Source organism: Aquarana catesbeiana, linkage group LG02, assembly GCF_042186555.1.
Source record: "Aquarana catesbeiana isolate 2022-GZ linkage group LG02, ASM4218655v1, whole genome shotgun sequence".
In the NCBI taxonomy this organism is placed as follows: domain Eukaryota; kingdom Metazoa; phylum Chordata; class Amphibia; order Anura; family Ranidae; genus Aquarana; species Aquarana catesbeiana.
Window position 1 is genome coordinate 795,679,631 of NC_133325.1, and position 20,776 is coordinate 795,700,406.

A 20,776-nucleotide genomic window follows, 5' to 3' on the forward strand; every position below is an offset into this window, starting at 1 on the left:
TCTGGGAGGTCTAAACAGATGACAATACAGATTATCAATCAGTAGAAAATCCTGAGAAATGTAGTAAATTGATTTTTCCTGCTGGCAATGTTATTCTGCACACTGACTGTAGTACATGCAGAGTGCAGTGTATAGTCCAGGGATCTCACAGATGCCGGGAATGGAGCCGGATCCTGAGATCATATAACTCCAGTGTATATGTACAGGGGTTTCATCATCAGTGCCTGTCCAATAGGAGAAGGAAGAAGATGGTGGACCTGGAAGAGGAGGGGAAGGGCGTGGCATTGGCAGGAATGGAGTAGATGTGGGGGGGCTCGGACCTCTTATCATTGGAGGAGAGCACACCGAGAGGTAAGTGCTGTCAATACTTCATATTAAGGCAAATGCTGGCGGACGTTATTCTCTGTGACAACTTTCTAAGACTCATTATCTGTTGCACCCCAAGACAGGAAAATGAAGGGAAATTGCTGCATTGGGACACAAGACAAATCATAACTTGATAGGATATTTAACTTTCTCCTCTATTTAAAAAAAGAAAAAAATGGCTGCATATCGACTTCAAAGTGGACCTAAACTCAAACATCTTTAGATGGCCACTATATTTAATAAAGGTGATGCCTACATAAAGGCAGCTCTTCTAGACTCCGCCCCTGATGACCCTATGGGTGTCATAGGTAGGAGTGGGCGGGGTATACAGTTGATGATGTCACAAACCTGATAGGTAAATGAGTTGAGAGGAGAGGAGTGTTCAGGCACTGAAGGCTCAATCCCACCTGAGTGCACAGAAAACACAAACAGCATGCAGGTTGATGTGCGTTGACATACATCTCTGCACGCTGACCTGCACATTTTTTAATGCAGTTTTACTTCATTGGACACATCAAGATTCAAGAGCCTCACTTTTTGTTTGTAATTTGACAAGAATGTTATGTTTATGCAGATTTTTGTGCGTTGTGCTGCATAAAATGCAGTGTGGTGTGAAGGGCTCATATAAAGCAATTGTTTTTAGAGTGTCCTTGTATTGATCGATACATCTGGTGTGAACGTTCCCTCATATGTGAGGAATTGCTCTGCTGCTTCTAATCAGGAATTATATGATAAAGGTCCTTTTTTATGATTGCTAACAAATATCTGTTAGACAACCAAACATTAGACTCTAGATCAGTGATGGCGAACCTTGGCACCCCAGATGTTTTGGAACTACATTTCCTATGATGCTCATGCACTCTGCAGTGTAGTTGAGCATCATGGGAAATGTAGTTCCAAAACATCTGGGGTGCCAAGGTTCGCCATTACTGCTCTAGATACTGAGCTTCTCTACATGGAGTAGGGGGCCTCAATTCTCTCAATAGATAAAAATGTGTTCTTAGTGGCAGGTGGGGATCCAATCTTATTGGTGGGTATGGATCCATTCTGGATGGGGGGGCACAGATCTGTTCTCTACCAGTGGCACATCTTGAAGCACACCAATGGTGGGTGTGAATCCATTCTGGATGGGTGGCACTGATCCATCCTTTGCCAGTGGCAAATCTTCATAGATACCATTGGTGGAAATGGATCCATTCTGGATGGGTGTCACAGATCTGTCGTGTACCAGTGGCACCTCTTTATAGACACCATTGGTGAATATGGATCCATTCTGTATGGGTGACATGAATCCATCTTCTGCCAGTGGCACCTCTATATAGACACCATTGGTGGGTATGGATCCATTCTGGATGGGTGGTACAGATCCATCCTCTGCCAGTGGCAAATCTTCATAGACACCATTGCTCTTCAAATCTCTTTTTCTGTAGTAAATCTGGAAATTTAAATCACACAGACACCCTCAGAAAATTGTTAGAAACATACAGCATTGGGGTTGTTCTCTTTCTAGTTTATTCCCACCCTCCATCATCCAATAGTCCATTCTCCCATGTGATATGGCTGCCCTGGGTCAGAATTCCCCGCACTCTGTTCAGCATTATGTGTCCATCACAACTTTGCCAACTGCTGTCTGTGCTATCAAAGTGTATCTAAACCCCAAAACAAAAATGTAAGATATTGCAACTTATGAGTCCTTAGATGTGGTGGCCGCATTCATTTTCTGTTGTCTTCTTTTATTTTCACCTGCCTGGTATATCTATGAATAACACACTTCCAGTCCTAGGGTGACAACACTCACTCACTGCACTGTATCTGTGTAGAGCGGAGTTGTCACTCTAGGCTGCTCTCCTGAACTGGGCTACAAACAGATCTTCATCTCCATTACATGGGGGAGGGGAATTCATAGTAGAAGCTTGGAAGGAAAAGGACACTGAATATCTGGCAGGATCAATAGCTATTATATGTTCTTGCTGAAGATATTCTTAGACTGAAAAAAGAAGACAAATGCAGCCACCACATCTAAGGACTGATATTCTTTAAAACCATCTCCACACTCACCAACCTTTATCTGCACCAGATGTTACTGCACAGACCTCATCCACACACCAATTCTGCATCCACCTGGGAGGTTCTTCCATGTATCCCCTTCATTCCTATCAGGGCTGGTGCAAGGATTTTTGACATCCTACGCGAAACCTCATTTTGCCCCCCCCAGCTCCACCCCCTTTTTGTGCTGCCCATGTATACACATACCTTCCAACTTTTGAACTTGAGAATAAGGGACATTGCATGGAAACAGTGACCTACAGAGTGCGGTGCAGCAAAAGAGTGGGTGTGGCCAAATATGATCGTGGGAGGGGCTTAAGAGCCATGGTTAAACAAAACCTGGGCTTCCTTGTACCTATAAACTATGCTTTGCTGTGCCCCAAGCTGGAGTCTCAGGGGTACATATAAACCTCAACACAATCATTTAGAAAATTTACTTGGTTTTGTGTACACTGAAAATAGACAGAGAGCTTAATCTCCTCATGTCTGTGCTATAGCCAAATGACAGCTACAGCATGGGCCTTAATTGCCGGGAGAGCATCAAAAGACGTCTTCCCATGCATGAGCTGCCTGCATGCCCCCGTGAGGCGTGTTCACTGAGTCAATGAGATCCCAGCCCCTTACCACGTGATCAGCTGTCAGCCAATGACAGCTGATCATGTGATGTAAACAGAAGATCGGTAATCGTGTTTTTTCTCCTCACGCTGACAGTGAGGAGAAAAAAAAAAGTGCAGATCTCCAGCTTCTGTGAAAGGGACATCGGTCCTGAACAAGGAGAGCCACAGCCACCTTATCTGTGTCTGCCAGTGCCCACCAGTGCCACCTATCCAGTGAGGGCCCATCCATTAGGGGCACCCGGGCACCACCCACCTCTGTTACGCCACCCCCTATATGTAGAATGGATAGATTCATGCATTGCATGAATCTTTCCATGTCCGCCGTGGCCACCTCCTATTCAGGCATCAGGCCCCTTTTAGGACGCCGAGCACCTAAATTACAGAGGCAGGGGTGCTTTTTTGAAGCACTTGATTAGAGCCATAGGCTTCAAAAGGGTGGACTCGGAGTGCAGAGCATTGTGCTCGGAGCCCACCCAGGTGTGTTAGAAAAGCAAATGAATATTTGCTTTCCTAACACTGAACCGCCTCTCCACCAATCAGGAAGCTAATACCCAGCACCTGATTGTCTGAAAGCACAGGGGATCCTATTGGACACCTAGCAGAAGGGAAGAAGAGACGCATGGGAAGCATGGAGGACACAGGAGCCGTCACCTGACCCACTGCCCATCCCACAGCTCACCGCTGTCCCCCGCTGCCTGACCCACCACCATGATGGGCTAAGTGCTGGTCAGAAGGTGGGCGGGGGGTCACAGTGAGGCTGCATTTGATGGGGCACAGTGGCTGCATTTGATGAAGGATCACTATGACACATAGAAGCAGGAAGGAGGGCCACTGTGGCACATGGAAGGCAGGAAGGATCACTATGACACATAGAAGCAGGAAGGAGGGACCACTGTGGCACATAGAAGGCAGAAAGGAGGGACCACTGAGGCACATGGAAGGGAGGAAGGAGGGACCACTGAGGCACATGGAAGGGAGGAAGGAGGGACCACTGAGGCACATGGAAGGCAGGAAGGAGGGACCACTGAGGCACATGGAAGGCAGGAAGGAGGGACCACTGAGGCTCATGGAAGGCAGGAAGGAGGGACCACTGAGGCACATGGAAGGCAGGAAGGAGGGACCACTGAGGCACATGGAAGGCAGGAAGGATCACTATGGTACATGGAAGGTAGGATCACTATGGAACATTTAAGGCAGAGAGGGGAGAGTTCACTCACCCAGAGCTGCATTGCCTTCAGAGGCTCAGGGAGACATCAGGACAGGAGCACTGGCTGCTTTGAAATCTCCCACCCACATCCCCTTCCTAGACACAGATTGGCTGCACACTGGGGAGGAGGTGGAGCAGATCTAGCCTACCTCCTTCTCCCTCCTCTTACAGGATATACAGCGGGCAGGGGATGTGCAGCGGGCGAGCTGGCGGGCAGGTGAGTGGGCGGTGGGGGGGAGTATGTTGCTTGGCACTGAGCGAGGCTCAGCATGGCATACACCGGACAGGGAGAGTAGTGGAGTCCAGTACCAAAACATGCCGGTGGCCAGACTGATGTGCCGGCCCCGATTCCCGTCCCAAGATGACCAAAATAAGAGCCCTGAGCTGGTTATAGCAGACACTGACTTAAGAATGAATATAAAACCAGAATGGATAAATAAAGAGTAATGGAAGAAGTGGAGTATTTATTTTCCTAGAACAATTGCTGCTTCGGCTTTCCTCCAGTGCTGCTTACACAGTTAGGCCTCATGCCCACGGACGTTTTTACAGCCACTTTTTTGAGCATTTTTTGCAGCTTAACCTCCCACCCAGCTAGAAAACAACGATAATAAATTAGAATCACTCACAGAATTGAGCGATAGTGATTTGTGGGGAGATCCGTCATCAAACACTGTAAAAGTAATGACAGCGACAATTCTGCAACTGAGCAAATTTCAGTGTTTTTGATTTGATGACATCATTAAATCATTTTTATTGTTATTATATTATTATTTGGTAAAGTTATTTATTATATTATAATTTATGATTTCGTGTTTCAAAATTTATCATACCCGAGATGTCTACTAGACTCTTGTTTGGACAGATTTAAGTGAGTTATTCCTAAGAATTACAGGCCTACAATATAAAACGCCAAATTTCCATGCAAAATAATTGTACGGCTTTCAGCATCAAAAATCTGAAATAATCATACCGCCAGGGAGGTTAAAAATGCCTCTCCATGTTAGCCTATGGCCTCATGCCCATCATGGTGTTTTTGAGCTGTAAGTGGCATAGGTGTTTTTAAGCTCCAAAAAAAAAAAACCCAGGACCAGTGCGTTCTGAGGCTCCAGAGCTGTAAAAACGCCAGACGCCGATAAAAGGTGTTAAACACAATTTAACACAGCGTTATGCACCATCCCACGTTTCTCTGTCTCTATTCAAAATCAATGGTTCCCTATGGGAGAACCATTGAACAGAAGTCTCACCAGAAGGGGGGGACAAGCGAGCCCCCCCTCCTTGACCATGCCAGGCCACATTCCCTCAACATTGGGGGTGTATGCTTTGGGGCAGAGGGGGGTCCCTGCCCCCCCCAAAGCACCTTGTTTCCATGTTAACAAGGGCCTCTTCCCGACAACCCTTGTTTTTAAAGTATTTTATTAAAGCAGCTCCGGCTCTTCTCCTCTTTCTCCACTATCTTCTGCTCTTTTGCTGGGTCTTCTCCCTCTGTTCTTCTTCCGATGTTGACTCGACGCGATCTGGTGTGATGCTGGGTCCGCCGCACGCCATGACTTATATTGGCATGGGGCGGGGCCACCCGATGACGTAGTTAGAGGACACGTCCCTTGTGATGTCATCACCTGGGGCATTATGGGGGAAGATTGTGGGAGATTGCGTCGAGTCAACATCAAAAGAAGAACAGAGGGAGAAGACACAGCAAAAGAGCAGAAGATAGCGAAGATAGCGGAGAAGGACCGGAGAGGGGAGAAGACCCAGCAAAAGAGCAGAAGATAGCGGAGAGAAAGGAGAAGAGCCGGAGCTGCTTTAATAAAATACTTTAAAAACCTGTGTATTGTGTTGTATTTTTGACACTTTTTTTATTTAGGTGAATGGGTAGGGGTACGATGTACCCCATACTCATTCACCTAGGGTGGGGGGCCATGATCTGGGGGGCCCCTTGTTAAAGGGGGCATCCAGATAACGATAAGTCCCCGCCCACAGCCTCCAAAAAACACCGGGGAAGGGTTGTCGGTAAGAGGCCCTTGTCCTCATCAACATGGGGACAAGGTGCTTTGGGGTGGGGGGACGCAGGGGCCCCCCTCTGCCCCAAAGCACCCACTCCCCATGTTGAGGGCATGTGGCCAGGTATGGTCAAGGGGGGGCACTCGCTCATCCCCCCTTTCCTGACCTGCCGGGCTGCGTGCTTGGATAAGGGTCTGGTATGGATCTTGGGGGAACCTCACGCAAAATTTTGTCGGGGTTCCCCTTCAAGATTCTCAGCACACAAGTCGCACCGACTTCTGGTGAGACTTCTATTCAAATAAATGGGCTCCCATATGGAACCACTGATTTTGAATAGAGACACAGAAACGCGTCTGAAAGCTAGCGTGGTTAAATGGGTATTAACGCCAATGCAAAATGCAAACAAAATTGCGTTTTTAACTCCGCTTTTTTCCTGGTGTCGGTACTAGCTTTGCAGCTCGTTTTTTTAAAATTATCTGTGGGCATGTAGCCTTACAAGTATTTGGTTCAGTTTGGCTAATCTCCTCCTTCAGTAAAGATCTTGTGAACAGCACTTGAAACTTTATCTTCAAGAGGAACATTAACCAACCCGAGCTCTCAACTCCCCTTCAGATGAAATCACATGACCAAAAAAGTCATATACTGTAGGGAGTCTAAATCAGCATTTTCTCCAGGAGCAGCAAGTATTTCACACCTTACATTGCTCTTCATACATTCCGGAAACTGATAATATAACTTCACCTTTCAGTATAGATCCATCTTAAATCAACAGACTCTCTATAGAGACGACTGCTGATCTAGAGGAATAATCCGATCACAGAAAGGAAAGATGTAACCATTACTCACCAGAGACACCAAAATCCCAATAATCACACCGAGCATTCCAGCAATGAGAAACATTCGGGATCTTCTATAATCTGATGTAAAATCTGTCAGAAAATAAATACAATGTTTAGAACACATCTCTGTGTAGAGATTACATGTGTGATCAATATACAATGTATCCGTTCTACAGTCTGCTTTGTTATATTACAATATTTATACATCAGCAAATCTCTGATTTTTTACATATAAACCTGCCCACCGACACCATATACTTTATACACACACATATATACAGTATATAGTGCAAGTCCCAGGGAAGAATGACACCCTCCTCTATTCCCCCAGTATTTGCCCCTCTCACCTCTGATCTCCAGCCGGTATTCCCGGATCTCCTCACTGACCGGGTTTGTGATCCTGACCCGGAATCTCCTCTCGGCGTCGTCTCTCTGCACACTGGGGATAATCAGCGTCCTATTGTCATCTATCAGCCGGTATCTTTCAGGGAGAGGCTCCCCGTCCACCTCCCAGGTCACAGCGCTCTCTTCTCCAGAGAACTGGACGCTCACCGCCATCTCCTCACCCAGCCGACTACAGTTACTGGTGATGTTGGAGATGAGAACCGGATCTGGAAAGTTCAGGAGGAGGACAGTCACCATCAGTCATATGTCACCAACACAGAGCCCAGATACATAGAATAGAGTGCTAGCTCTTTTTGTATACTTATATACACTACTTAATGCTCATGTGACCTGAAACCTCTTCCGCCACATACAGTCCCCAGTGTTGTATGAGTGTATCAGTTAATTTCCTGCGTGGTACAGTAATTTGGGGTTTGGGTTCTGGGGTGCAGCCATATATATACAGATACATTTTGATACATTTTTTGTTGTTTTTGTTAATTTTATTTACTTAGATTGGATTTTCCTGCAGGGATATTTACTTCCCCATTTGGATTTGAAACATGTCTGCCTTTGTTACCCTCCATTACATAGGGGATGATAGGTGTAGTAGTGTACAGAAGGAAGATAAAAGGTGTTTATATGTTCAGTTCAGCTGATAGGAAGTGACAAGGAAGGGGCATTTCTGGCAGGAGCAACAGATATTTTCTGTATTTGCTAATAATATTAATCTATAAAAATAAAATGAATGCAGACAAAATATTTAAAATGGAAGTCCATGCAAAATCTAAAATCCCTGCATCTATGGACACCAGGGATCTAACACTAACCTCTCTATCCCTGTAAAGAAAAGATGAGTATACATACCTTTTTTGGAAGCCGATCTGACCTGATCCGACTGGATCTCCAGCGGCGGAAGCTCTGCAGAAGACACGGAGGACAACGGCTGTGAAATTAATGGGAAGTGACGTCACCCATAGAGTTACTATGGGGCTTCCGTTGTCGTCTGTCTCTTCTGCACCCACCCCCATGGCCGACAGCTCAGTGTGGGATCCGGTCGGATCGGCTTCCAAAAAAGGTATGTATACTCATTTTTTCTTTACAGGGATAGAGTGGTTAGTGTTAGATCAGTGGTGTCTATAGATGCAGCAATTTTAGATTTTGCATAGACTTCCACTTTAAGGACTGTAAGCTGCAATTTATTACATTTTTATTTTGGGGTTTAGTTATCCTTTTAATAGAAAAAGAAATGTCAGGAAAATTCAGTCTGGCAATCACATACAGTGTCACCTCTTATGGAGCTTAATGTCCCATCACTGACCCCCCCGATCCCACCACTGACCCTCCCAATCCCATCACTGACCCCCCCGATCCCACCACTGACCCCCCGATCCCACCACTGACCCCCCTGATCCCATCACTGACCCCCCGATCCCACCACTGACCCCCCGATCCCATCACTGACCCCCCTGATCCCACCACTGACCCCCCGATCCCACCACTGACCCCCTCGATCCCACCACTGACCCCCCTGATCCCATCACTGACCCCCCCGATCCCACCACTGACCCCCCCTGATCCCATCACTGACCCCCCCGATCCCACCACTGACCCCCCCCGATCCCACCACTGACCCCCCGATCCCACCACTGACCCCCCTGATCCCATCACTGACCCCCCGATCCCACCACTGACCCCCCGATCCCATCACTGACCCCCCTGATCCCACCACTGACCCCCCGATCCCACCACTGACCCCCTCGATCCCACCACTGACCCCCCTGATCCCATCACTGACCCCCCCGATCCCACCACTGACCCCCCCTGATCCCATCACTGACCCCCCCGATCCCACCACTGACCCCCCCCGATCCCACCACTGACCCCCCCGATCCCATCACTGACCCCCCCAATCCCATCACTGACCCACCCGATCCCACCACTGACACCCCGATCCTATCACTGACCCCCCCCCGATCCCACCACTGCTCTCCCACATGAGGCAGCAATGGTGGCAAACATGCAGAGCAATGCAAAAAGACCAATGCATTAGCCCCCCTCTGGGGTAGAAGAATTTTTATATGGTAAATGGACTCTTACCCAGAACACGGATCTCTGTAGAGGATATTACATATCCCGGAGCACAGTGACACCAGATCTTATACACACAGGAGTCATCCTTCCTGGCATGTGTCAGCTTCCAGCAGCCGCTGCCTGTGTGCAGTCGAAGTCTGGAGTCATGAGATTTAGTGTTGTTTATATAACAGAGATTTTCCAGCAATGTCCTATCCACCCCTCTGCATACTCTGTACAGCTCCACAGTAACATCATCCTCAGGACATTTCATATTACAGTCAGTGATGTTTGATCCGCTCTGTACATACACCGTTCCTGATGACACCGATATGATCATCATATACAGGAGACCTGGGAGGAGAAGACAGATCAGAAATGTGATGAAAGTTTATATCAATGCCAGCTGAGGATTACTGATCACTGATAGGAGAGATGAATACTCAGGGACTGGAAAGAAAAAAAAACAAATTAGTGCCAATTTACATAAGTGTTGCTCTCTGAAGGTGAATCGCTGTTTAGAGGACATTTGACAATCAGTGAGGAAGCGTTATGTCACCTCCTCACTGTCTGTGTTAACCCCTAAAAATCTGCACCACCATTCCACAACCACATGGCGGCAGCGTGTCCCCATTCAGGTAAATAAGTTGCATTTGGTGGGCAGCGGGTACCACTACCTGCCCAATGTGACAGAGGGATTATTTTGTGCCACAACTGTGAAGCCAAGCATCATGGTTGTGCTGTGTGTATATCCCGGTCCACTGCCTTTGCAAAGAATGTTTACATAACCTGTGACAGCAATAAAAGGTGATTAAAAAAAAAATTTAAAGCAAAAGCTTAATAATTAAAAAAGATTGTTTTACGTAACATTGTAAGCTAGTGAGTAAGGCGAATGCGTGTCGGTCGCACACACGCAAAAAGTGATGGTCCCACAAATGTGAGGTAATGGTCTAAACATCAGATAATGGGCAGTAATTTTAGCACTAAACCTCCTCTGTAAATGTAAAGTGGTAACCTGTAAAGTGGCTTTTAAAAAGAGTTGCCTATGGATAGTAAAATGTTGTTTATCGCCGTTGTGTGGGCGTGCACAATTTTACAGCATGATATTTTTGGTATTCATTTACTCTGCGTAACATCTTTTATATTTTACAAAAAGAAATTGGGTTATGTATTTTTTTTTTGCATTAAAATTCAAAAAAGTGTACGTTTTCCCCAAAAAATTGCATTTGAAAAATCGCTGCACAAATATTGTGACAAAAAATTGCAATTTATTCTCCAGGGTCTCTGCTCTAAAAATTTAGATGTTTGGGGTTTATGTAATTTTCTAGCAAAAACAAAAAAAAGATTTTTACATGTAAACATGCACCAGAAAAAAACCTGGTCTTCAAGTGTTTAAATCAAGACAAAAAGGTTGGTGACTGGCCTGGAATCGGGTTATTTCTGTAGCTCCCATGTGAGCTCAGATCTATAACAGCCACCTAGGAAGTCCCCAGAAATGCTCAGAGACCCTCCAGGACTTTTCCAAATGTACTCCATATGTCTCCATCTGTACAGCCCAATAACCACCATTATACATGGAGAAGAGAGAGGAAAGAGGAGAAGAACCAGAAGAACTCAATACGAAGCTAGGAAGACCGAAGAGATGATGTGGAGATGGAAGGATGAACAGAAGAGAGATGGACACCCAGGAGATGGTGACCGGGAGGAATGGAAGAGAGGTGAGGTACAAGGAGATAATAAAACAGGAGGAGGACTAACCGAGGTAAAAACTCATAAACAGAGTCCAGTGTAGGGAATATTTGAGGGAATGGAACATTGAAGGGCTTTCCTAGAGAGTCAAAAATAACCAAATTGGAAAAGGTTTGTGTGAACGGCTAATTCTTTCTTACAGAGGAGGGGAAACAAGGCCAAAGCTTAAAAAGACGGAAGCAATGACATCACACAATATAGATGTATGAAACTGGATTAGATTTGGGAGGCAAACTAAGGTAGAGGGAAGGAAGAGAAAAGTCTGAGAGACATTAAAGAATATGTAAACCCAACACTTCATATTCCTGATATGTGGCTGCTGTACAATGTATTTGTATGAGAAAGTCTCCTGTTCTCTTTGTATTGCTTCCTTTGTGTGAAATCCCTGGTGTTCCTACCAGTCCTTCTGCCTATTAAAAACTGACAAAGTGACTGGGTGGGCCAAGGGACCTTGGATCATGTTGGTACCGGACAAAGGAAGCATTTATGGCGGACATAATCCTGTTGAGGATGGGGGTCCGTGACAGAGCTCTACTATACAAGAAGGAGGGTGTACTATACAAAAGGGGGGAGTTGTACTATACAAGAAGGTGGGATGTATTATACAGAAGGAGAGGGGCTGCGCACAGACAGGAGAAGGCAAAGACAGCATGTTTTTTATCTGAGTATTTTTTTGAATGAGTGTTATAGAAGTTTAACTCCACTTCTATCACTTCCTCATCATGTCTTCTCTGTTCTTCTGACTGTTTGGAACATCCATGTGTACAATCCTCATGTCATGTATGACTGATAATTTGCACTGATATTGAAATTCAAAATACAAACAATAACATACAAAGTCATTCACAACTCTGCCCCGAGCTACATCACCAACCTTGTCTCCAATTATCACCCAAACCGTCCTCTCCGCTCCTCTTAAAACCTCCTACTTTCTAGTAGGGATGAGCCGAACACCCCCCGGTTCAGTTTGCAGCAGAACATGCGAAAATGCAAAAAAATTACCGTAGTTCGAACACGCGAACACCGTTAAAGTCTATGAGACACGAACGTGAAAAATTAAAAGTGCTAATTTTAAGGGTCAATATGCAAGTTATTTTCATAAAAAGTGTTTGGGGACCCGGGTCCTGCCCCAGGGGACATGTATGAATGAAAAAAAAGTTACGGCAGTTTTTTCGGGAGCAGTGATTTTAATAATGCTTAAAGTGAAACAATAAAAGTGAAATATTCCTTTAAATTTCGTACCTGAGGGGTGTCTATAGTATGCCTGTAAAGTGGCACATTTTTCCCGTGTTTAGAACAGTCCCTGCACCAAATGTCATTTCTAAAGGAAAAAAATTAACTTAAAAGGAATAGCGGCTATAGTGAATTGTCGGGTCTTGGCAATACAGATAAGTCATTGAAAAAAAACGGCATGGGATCCCCCCAGTCCATTACCAGGCCCTTTGGGTCTGGAATGAATATTAAGGGGAACCCCGAACCAAAAAAAAAAAAAAATTGCGTAGGGGTCCTCCCAAATTCCATACCAGGCCCTTCAGGTCTGGTATGGATTTTAAGGGGAACCCCCGTGCCAAAATTAAAAAAGAAAAATGGTATGGGGGTCCTCCAAAAAATCCATACCAGACCCTTATCCAAGCACGCAACCTGGCAGGCTGCAGGAAAAGAGGGGGGATGAGAGCCAGTGCCGTTCTGCTTGATTCTGAGCATGCGTGGCACTTTGTGCATCAGAACTGTGTACTCACGATCGGAATTTAAAGCGGAGTTCCACATAAAAATGGAACTTCCGCTTTTCGGAACCCTCCCCCGTCCGGTGTCACATTTGGCACCTTTCAGGGGGAGGGGGGTGCAGATACCTGTTTAAGACAGGTATTTGCACCCACTTCTGGCATAGACTCCCATGGGAGTCTATGCCTCTTACCGTCCTCACCACGCTGTCTGCTGGGAACACACAGCTCCCAGGAAAGAGCGGGGACCACTAGGGACGCGCAGCGCGACTCGCGCATGCGCAGTAGGGAATCGGGAAGTGAAGCCGCAACGCTTCACTTCCTGATTCCCTCACCTAGGATGGCGGCAGCAGCTGCCGAGAACCGAGCGGGTTCTCGGCGTCCCCTGCCGACATCGCTGGACCCTGGGACAGGTAAGTGGCCATGTATTAAAAGTCAGCAGCTGCAGTATTTGTAGCTGCTGGCTTTTAATATTTTTTTTTTTTTTGGCGGTGTGGGTGAACCCCCGCTTTAAGCAAACAGATTTTGTTGTCGGAAAATTTTAGATCCAGCTCTCAAACTTTGTGTGTCGGAAATTCCGATGGAAACTGTCCGATTGAGCCTACACACAGTCGGAATTTCCGACAACAAACTCTGATCGCACATTTTCCGTCAGAAAATCTGACCGTGTGTACAGGGCATTATGAGCAGTGCCCTTTAAACCCTCTTGTATTTTATTGTATTGTAATTGTACTGTTTACATTGTAAAATGATGTGCAAACTGCTGGCATTATATAAATTCTGTATAATATTATGTATCACCTGCAGGTAGAAGGATTTTCCATACAAGGAGGGGGGCGGAGCTGTACTAATATATAAGGAGGGGAGTTGTGTACAGATGATCCCCCTGTATATTTATTCCTGGATAGATCTGATTTTATTGATTACTAGATCCCATGTATCCCATCCAAGTAGAAGTATCCTCCACACAAGAGGAGGGGGATCTGATACTATACACTTGCCATCTATCTATCTATCTATCTATCTATCTATCTATCTATCTATCTATCTATCTATCTATCTATCTATCTATCTATCTACAGTGGGGCAAAAAAGTATTTAGTCAGCCACCAATTGTGCAAGTTCTCCCACTTAAAAAGATGAGAGAGGCCTGTAATTGTCATCATAGGTATACCTCAACTATGAGAGACAAAATGTGGAAACAAATCCAGACAATCACATTGTCTGATTTTTGAAAGAATTTATTTGCAAATTATGGTGGAAAATAAGTATTTGGTCAATATCAAAAGTTCATCTCAATACTTTGTTATATATCCTTTGTTGGCAATGACAGAGGTCAAACGTTTTCTGTAAGTCTTCACAAGGTTGTCACACACTGTTGCTGGTATGTTGGCCCATTCCTCCATGCAGATCTCCTCTAGAGCAGTGATGTTTTGGGGCTGTCGCTGGGCAACAACAACTTTCAACTCCCTCCAAAGGTTTTCTATGTGGTTGAGATCTGGAGACTGGCTAGGCCACTCCAGGACCTTGAAATGCTTCTTACAAAGCCACTCCTTAGTTGCCCGGGTGGTGTGTTTGGGATCATTGTTAAGCTGAAAGACCCAGCTACGTTTCATCTTCAATGCCCTTCCTGATGGGAGGAGGTTTGTACTCAAAATCTCACGATACATGGCCCCATTCATTCTTTCATGTACACAGATCAGTCGTCTTGTTCCCTTTGCAGAGAAACAGACCCAAAGCATGATGTTGCCACCCCCATGCTTCACAGTAGGTATGTCGTTCTTTGGTTGCAACTAGGCATTCTCTCTCCTCCAAACACGATGAGTTGTGTTTCTACCAAACAGTTCTACTTTGGTTTCATCTGACCATATGACCTTCTCCCAATCCTCTTCTGGATCATCCAAATGCTCTCTAGCAAACCTCAGATGGGCCCGGACATGTACTGGCTTAAGCAGGGGGACAAGTCTGGCACTGCAGGATCTGAGTCCCTGGCGGCGTAGTGTGTTACTGATGGTAGCCTTTGTTACGTTGGTCCCGGCTCTCTGCAGGTCATTCACTAGGTCCCCCCGTATGGTTCTGGGATATATTGCTCACCGCTCTTATGATCATTTTGACCCCATGGGGTGAGATCTTGCATGGAGCTCCAGATCGGGGGAGATTATCAGTGGTCTTGTATGTCTTCCATTTTCTAATTATTGCTCCCACAGTTGATTTCTTCACACCAAGCTGCTTGCCTATTGCAGATTCAGTCTTCCCAGCCTGGTGCAGGTCTACAATTTTGTTTCTGGTGTCCTTGGACAGCTCTTTGGTCTTCACCATAGTGGAGTTTGGAGTGTGACTGTTTGAGGTTGTGGACAGGTGTCTTTTATACCGATAACAAGTTCAAACAGGTGCCATTAATACAGGTAATGAGTGGAGGACAGAGGAGCCTCTTAAAGAAGATATAGGTCTGTGAGAGCCAGAAATCTTGCTTGTTTGTAGGTGACCAAATACTTATTCTCCACCATAATTTGCAAATAAATTCTTTTAAAAATCAGACAATGTGATTGTCTGGATTTGTTTCCACATTTTGTCTCTCATAGTTGAGGTATACCTATGATGACAATTACAGGCCTCTCTCATCTTTTTTTTAACAGAAGGAATGTTTATTGAAGTATTTAGACATTATACATGAGATCAGTAATAATCACATTAGCAAATATCCACACAACAAAACCAACAAAACCAACAATGACTTTCTTGTTTCTCTGAGTTCATCAGTCATAATCAAATTTCCTTTCTTACAGCATATCCACCACAATCCTCCCCATACCCCCACCCCACCCCCCGCTAGAACAATGCCCACATTGTGTTTAATAGGTATATCAACACCTGTATAGGATGTACCTGTCTGGCTTAGTTCTAATACCAATATAAATGAGAGGGGAGGAGGGGACGGAGAGAAGGGGGTGCAGACATGTACACGAAGAAGAATGAAGGAGGAAAATACGGAAGAAATGTAAAGAGAACGTGGAAGAGGGGGGGAGAGAACACAATCTATACACCAAGTTGAACCTTTCTTAGACCCCAGGAGAGGCTCATGCCATGTTCCGCCACCATCCATATATTTCCAGCGTCCTTTATCTCCTAAGTCCATACCCTATGTATCCTGATCTATCCATCTACACTGTGATATGCCTAGCTTGCACCCAGGGCGCCCATATTTTTTCAAATTTTTGAGGGCAGTTCCTGCCCATGTACGGGAGTTTATACACAGGCAAGACCGTGTTTATAAGCGCCCTCCATGTCGACAATTGAGGGGGATCAAAGACAAATAATGAATTGTGTTTAGTCGTTTTAAGGTTGTCAGTGATACCCAGTAAAAATATCAGGGGGTCTCCCTCCAGATTGAGTCCTGCCACATTGTTCACATCAGCAATCACTGTCCGCCAGAATACCTGAATTGAGGGGGCATTCCCACACCATATGTATGAAGGTACCCACCGACCGTCTACATTTGGGGCACGTCTCTGTCACCGACGGATATATTTTGGAAAGCCTAGCAGGAGTATAGTATACTCTTTGTAAAAATTTTATTTGGACAAAATGATCTCTGGCTGATATCATAAGCGGAATGCATTGCTGTAGACCCTCAGTCCAGCCCTCCTCCGTTAGGGCAGGTATATCTTTTTTCCATGCCTCAAAGAGTTTAACTGTGTTAGCATCTTTCCTGCACGTGAGCCTCAGGTATATGGAGGATAATGTGCGATCTATCTCTTCTGCCATTAGGAGGGACTCGACTGAGTTGACAGCAATAACAATCCCATCCGGGAACTGAGCCCTCACAGCATGCTTAAGCTGAATATATCTAAAGTACATCCACGGCGGTAGATGAAACTGTCTCCTGACCTCCGCTAGAGAAAGAAGCCTTCCCCCAGATACAATATGTTTTAATTTAGTTATCTGAAACCTAGCCCAGACTTGTGGGTCCGGAACAGATCTAAGATGTTGCAGATTAGGATTTCCCCAAAGCGGAGTGTGAGGGGACACAGCGCCCCCCTCTACTAAACAGTTGGTAACTTGTTTCCAGGCTAATAGTGTTGTTTTCATGGGAGCAGTCACTTGTGGGCTATACTTGGGACGGCGGTATACTAGGTTGGTGAGTTCTGAATAAGATCCCAAGATGGCCGCCTCTAAATTCACAGCTGGATTTGACTTGTCCTGAATGAACCACCATCTTACAGTAACCAATTGCGCAGCCCAATAGTATTTTTTAAAATTCGGCAAGGACAGTCCCCCCTCAGTAAGGGAGAGTTGGAGTTTTGATTTGGCCACCCGGGGAACCAACCCCGCCCAGATAAATGTAGAGATTATGTGATCTAATTTAGCAAAAAAGGCATTGGGAATAGGAATCGGGGCTTGTCGGAACACATACAGAAATTTAGGGAGAAAGGTCATTTTGATAAGGTTGACTCTGACAACCGGGGTAAGGGGAAGATTCTTCCACACCCCGCATTTAAGTGATAGCTGTTGGAGGACAGGGTATGAATTATCTTCTAGGTATTTTTTGAGATCACCTTGAACATATATGCCTAGATATTTAAATCTAGTCGTTACTTGTAAAGGAATCTGAGGGGGTACTGTTTGTTTTCCCGGCGCCAACGGGAAGAGGAGCGATTTATCCCAATTTATCCTTATCCCCGAAAAGTATCCAAATCTATCTATAATGGCTAAAGCTGCGGGTAGTGAGCGGTGTATATCTTGCAAGTATAGCAGCATATCATCCGCATATAGAGATACCTTCTCGACCAGGGGGGGAAAGGAAATGTCCCGAACCTCATCAGCGGACCGCAGAAGCTCCACCAATGGCTCAACCGCAAACAGAGCTGGAGACAGAGGGCAGCCCTGCCTCGTTCCTCGGTGAAGTGGGAAGGCCGGTGAGAGTATACCACCTGTACAGACTCTAGCCGAGGGGGCCAAATGTAGCATCCTCAGCCAGGCTATGAATTTGGGCCCAAAACCAAATTTTTGAAGAACGGCCCATAGATATTCCCACTCCACCGAGTCGAAGGCCTTCTCCGCGTCTAGCAAGGCAACCGCTGCAGTATCCTCCCCGACCGGAACCCCCGCCAACACAGTGTATAACCTTCTCAGATTAATATCTGTGCCTTTCCCTGGCATGAAACCACTTTGGTCCCTGTGAACCAGGGCTAGGATAACTCTATTGAGACGATTGGCCAGCACCTTCGCGAGGATCTTCGCGTCCACATTAAGCAGCGAGATGGGTCTATATGAGGAACACAGCTCTGGGTCCTTACCAGGCTTGTGGATGACCACTATAACTGCTGCCAACATCGAGGGGGGGAGAGAAGAGGCCTCAAATGAGGCCTCCAGCACTTCCAACAGTCTACAGGCCAATGTATCTACGTGGGCCTTATAAAACTCCGCCGGCAGACCGTCGTCGCCTGGCGTTTTCCCGGCCTGCATAGAGCCAATAGCCTGCTGTAGTTCCTTGAGAGTGAGCGGAGCGTCCAGACTCCCACGGGTCTCCTCTGTTAGCACAGGAAGTTCGACTCCCTCCAGATATGTTTGGAGTTCGTCTGTAGAATATCTGACCCTGGAGGAATATAGGTCCCTATAGAAGGAGGCAAAGCAGGCATTAATGCCTCCAGGATCAGAGATTATTTGCCCTTGAGAGTTTTTAATGTTAGCAATACCTGGCATGGCCGAGTGCTCTTTAGACAACCACGCCAGAAGTCGGCCCGTCCGCTCACCCTGTTCAAACACTCTTTGTGACTGGTGCAGAAGCAGTTTTTTGGCTGACATAGTCCTTAATAGCATTACCTCTCGGAGGGCACACTGTAGATTCCTCCGCGTCACCTCATCTTTGATACGCTTGTAGGTTTGTTCAAGTTCAACCGCCCTCCTTTGCGCGACCACCAAGTCCTCTCCTGCCTGACGTCTAACCTGCCCTATGTTCCTCTGATAATAACTGCGCACCTGCACTTTAAAAGCGTCCCAACCAGATGATGGGTCAGTGGCAGGGGGGTTCACATTCCAGAGGTCAGCAATATGTTCCTCTGCCTCCGGGGCCACCCTCTCATCGGAGATCCAGAAGCGGGACAGGCACCACAGACAGTTGGCGGGGGCCTGGTAAATGTTTAAGCGGAGCAGGATAGGAGTGTGATCAGATATCCCCCTTGGTAAAATGGATATCTCTTGGACTTTTGGCAAAACCGATCCACTGACAAACACTAAGTCTATTCTGGACATAGCTACGTAGGTGGCGGACTGGCATGTATACCTTCTCAGGAGGGGGTGTTTCCACTGCCAAACATCAGTGAATCCGAATGTGTCAGCTCATCGAGACAGCGGGGAATCACTGGCCCCTCCTGGCGTCAACTTATCTAATGCAGGGCATAGAGGCATATTAAAATCCCCTGCTATCACCATATTATTCACTGACATGTTAGCTAATCTTTGGGTAATTGTGTTCAAAATTGTTAAAGATGCCGGGGGGATATACAATCCCACCACCGCCATAGGTGTATTTGCAATAACAGCATTCATAATTACAAATTTTCCCCCGGGATCCAGATGCAGATCAACCAAGCTAAATGACAGGGATTTGTGGATGAGCACACTCACCCCTCTGGCATAAGAGGAGTAGGTGGCATGATAATAGTGCCCCACCCATGGCTTTTTGAGCCCAAGAATTCTGCTCCCTGTTAGGTGGGTTTCCTGAAAATACATATGTCAGGGCGGTGCGTTTTCAGGAAGTTGAACACCAGAGAGCGCTTTATCCGGGAATTAAGTCCCCGGACATTCCACGATATAATTGTTAAAGGGGCCATATTTGAAAGTAGAAATTAGTGTGCCCTGGCATAACCAGCCAACATAGTAGTGCACCTGGATCCCAGGAGACAATCCACATTCCCTCCCACCACAACTCCCCCATATGGTAAACAGAGATTACAAAGTCATCATCCATAGTGGCACAATTACCTCGTACACATTCCTTCATCAGAACTAAGAACATTTTTACCCCCTTCCAACTCCCCCCCTCCCCCCTCCCCCCACACCCTCCCAAACCGGGCTGTGCTAGTATCCCAAATAAGGCCATAGTCAACGACTATCTGGGGTCATGAACAAAAGAAAAAAGAGAAAGAAAAGGAAGGAATGGTCGCGCCGTTGTAACAGGGAGCGTGTAGATACAACTCATCTGGAGGAGATGCCTCCAGCAATGGGGAAAGAAAAAGAAGAAAAAATAGGGGGGACTCCGGAGTACTGTTTCGTGCGTAGCACAGAACCGTTAGGGCATTGAAGTGTAACATGTCTCAGTCTAACGAGAAGTAGCTTTAAAGTTATAGTAATATGATCATTGTATACTCCAGTCCTGCTTTTAAATACATCAATACCCATAAAGGCGAACTCCTGTCCCTATGCGGCAAGTTTAAAAAGGGGGGGTCCTGCACATCTTAGCAAGATAGCAATGCACACAGGGGTACAAACTATCCCCTCCATTTCATTCCAGAGAGCGTTAAGACTTCAGATGTTGATATCAGACAAAATGGAGGGGGAGTATCGTCCAAAGGCTAATGGAAGGTAAAGGCTGAAGTAGTAAGACATCCGCATACAGTTAGTGCATGGGTGACACGGAACATGACTGAAAGCAGAAAGGGAAGCAGGACAGTACTCACGGAGTTTAAATAGCAAGCATCTGCAGACACAGGGAACTCCCAGATCATTGAGGTGGGAGAGTATTCAGCCATTGTGATGCTTCTCCTGGCGAGGTAA

At 46.0% G+C, this 20,776-nt stretch overlaps 1 protein-coding gene across 2 annotated transcripts in view; it reads right to left on the reverse strand.

The window, feature by feature from the left end:
- Positions 1–1,273: 1,273 nt before the first annotated feature.
- LOC141129444 (uncharacterized) overlaps positions 1,274–20,776 on the reverse strand; it is an 82,460-nt gene continuing 62,957 nt past the window's right edge. For both annotated transcript variants that reach the window (XM_073617481.1, XM_073617480.1), the window contains exons 2-5: positions 9,558–9,884; positions 7,421–7,684; positions 7,081–7,163; positions 1,274–1,801 (exon numbers count right to left, since the gene is read on the reverse strand). In XM_073617481.1, coding sequence (XP_073473582.1) covers positions 1,391–1,801; positions 7,081–7,163; positions 7,421–7,684; positions 9,558–9,873 — 1,074 coding nt within the window. In that variant the 5' untranslated portion in view covers positions 9,874–9,884 and the 3' untranslated portion in view covers positions 1,274–1,390. The remainder of the gene's footprint in view (positions 1,802–7,080; positions 7,164–7,420; positions 7,685–9,557; positions 9,885–20,776) is intronic.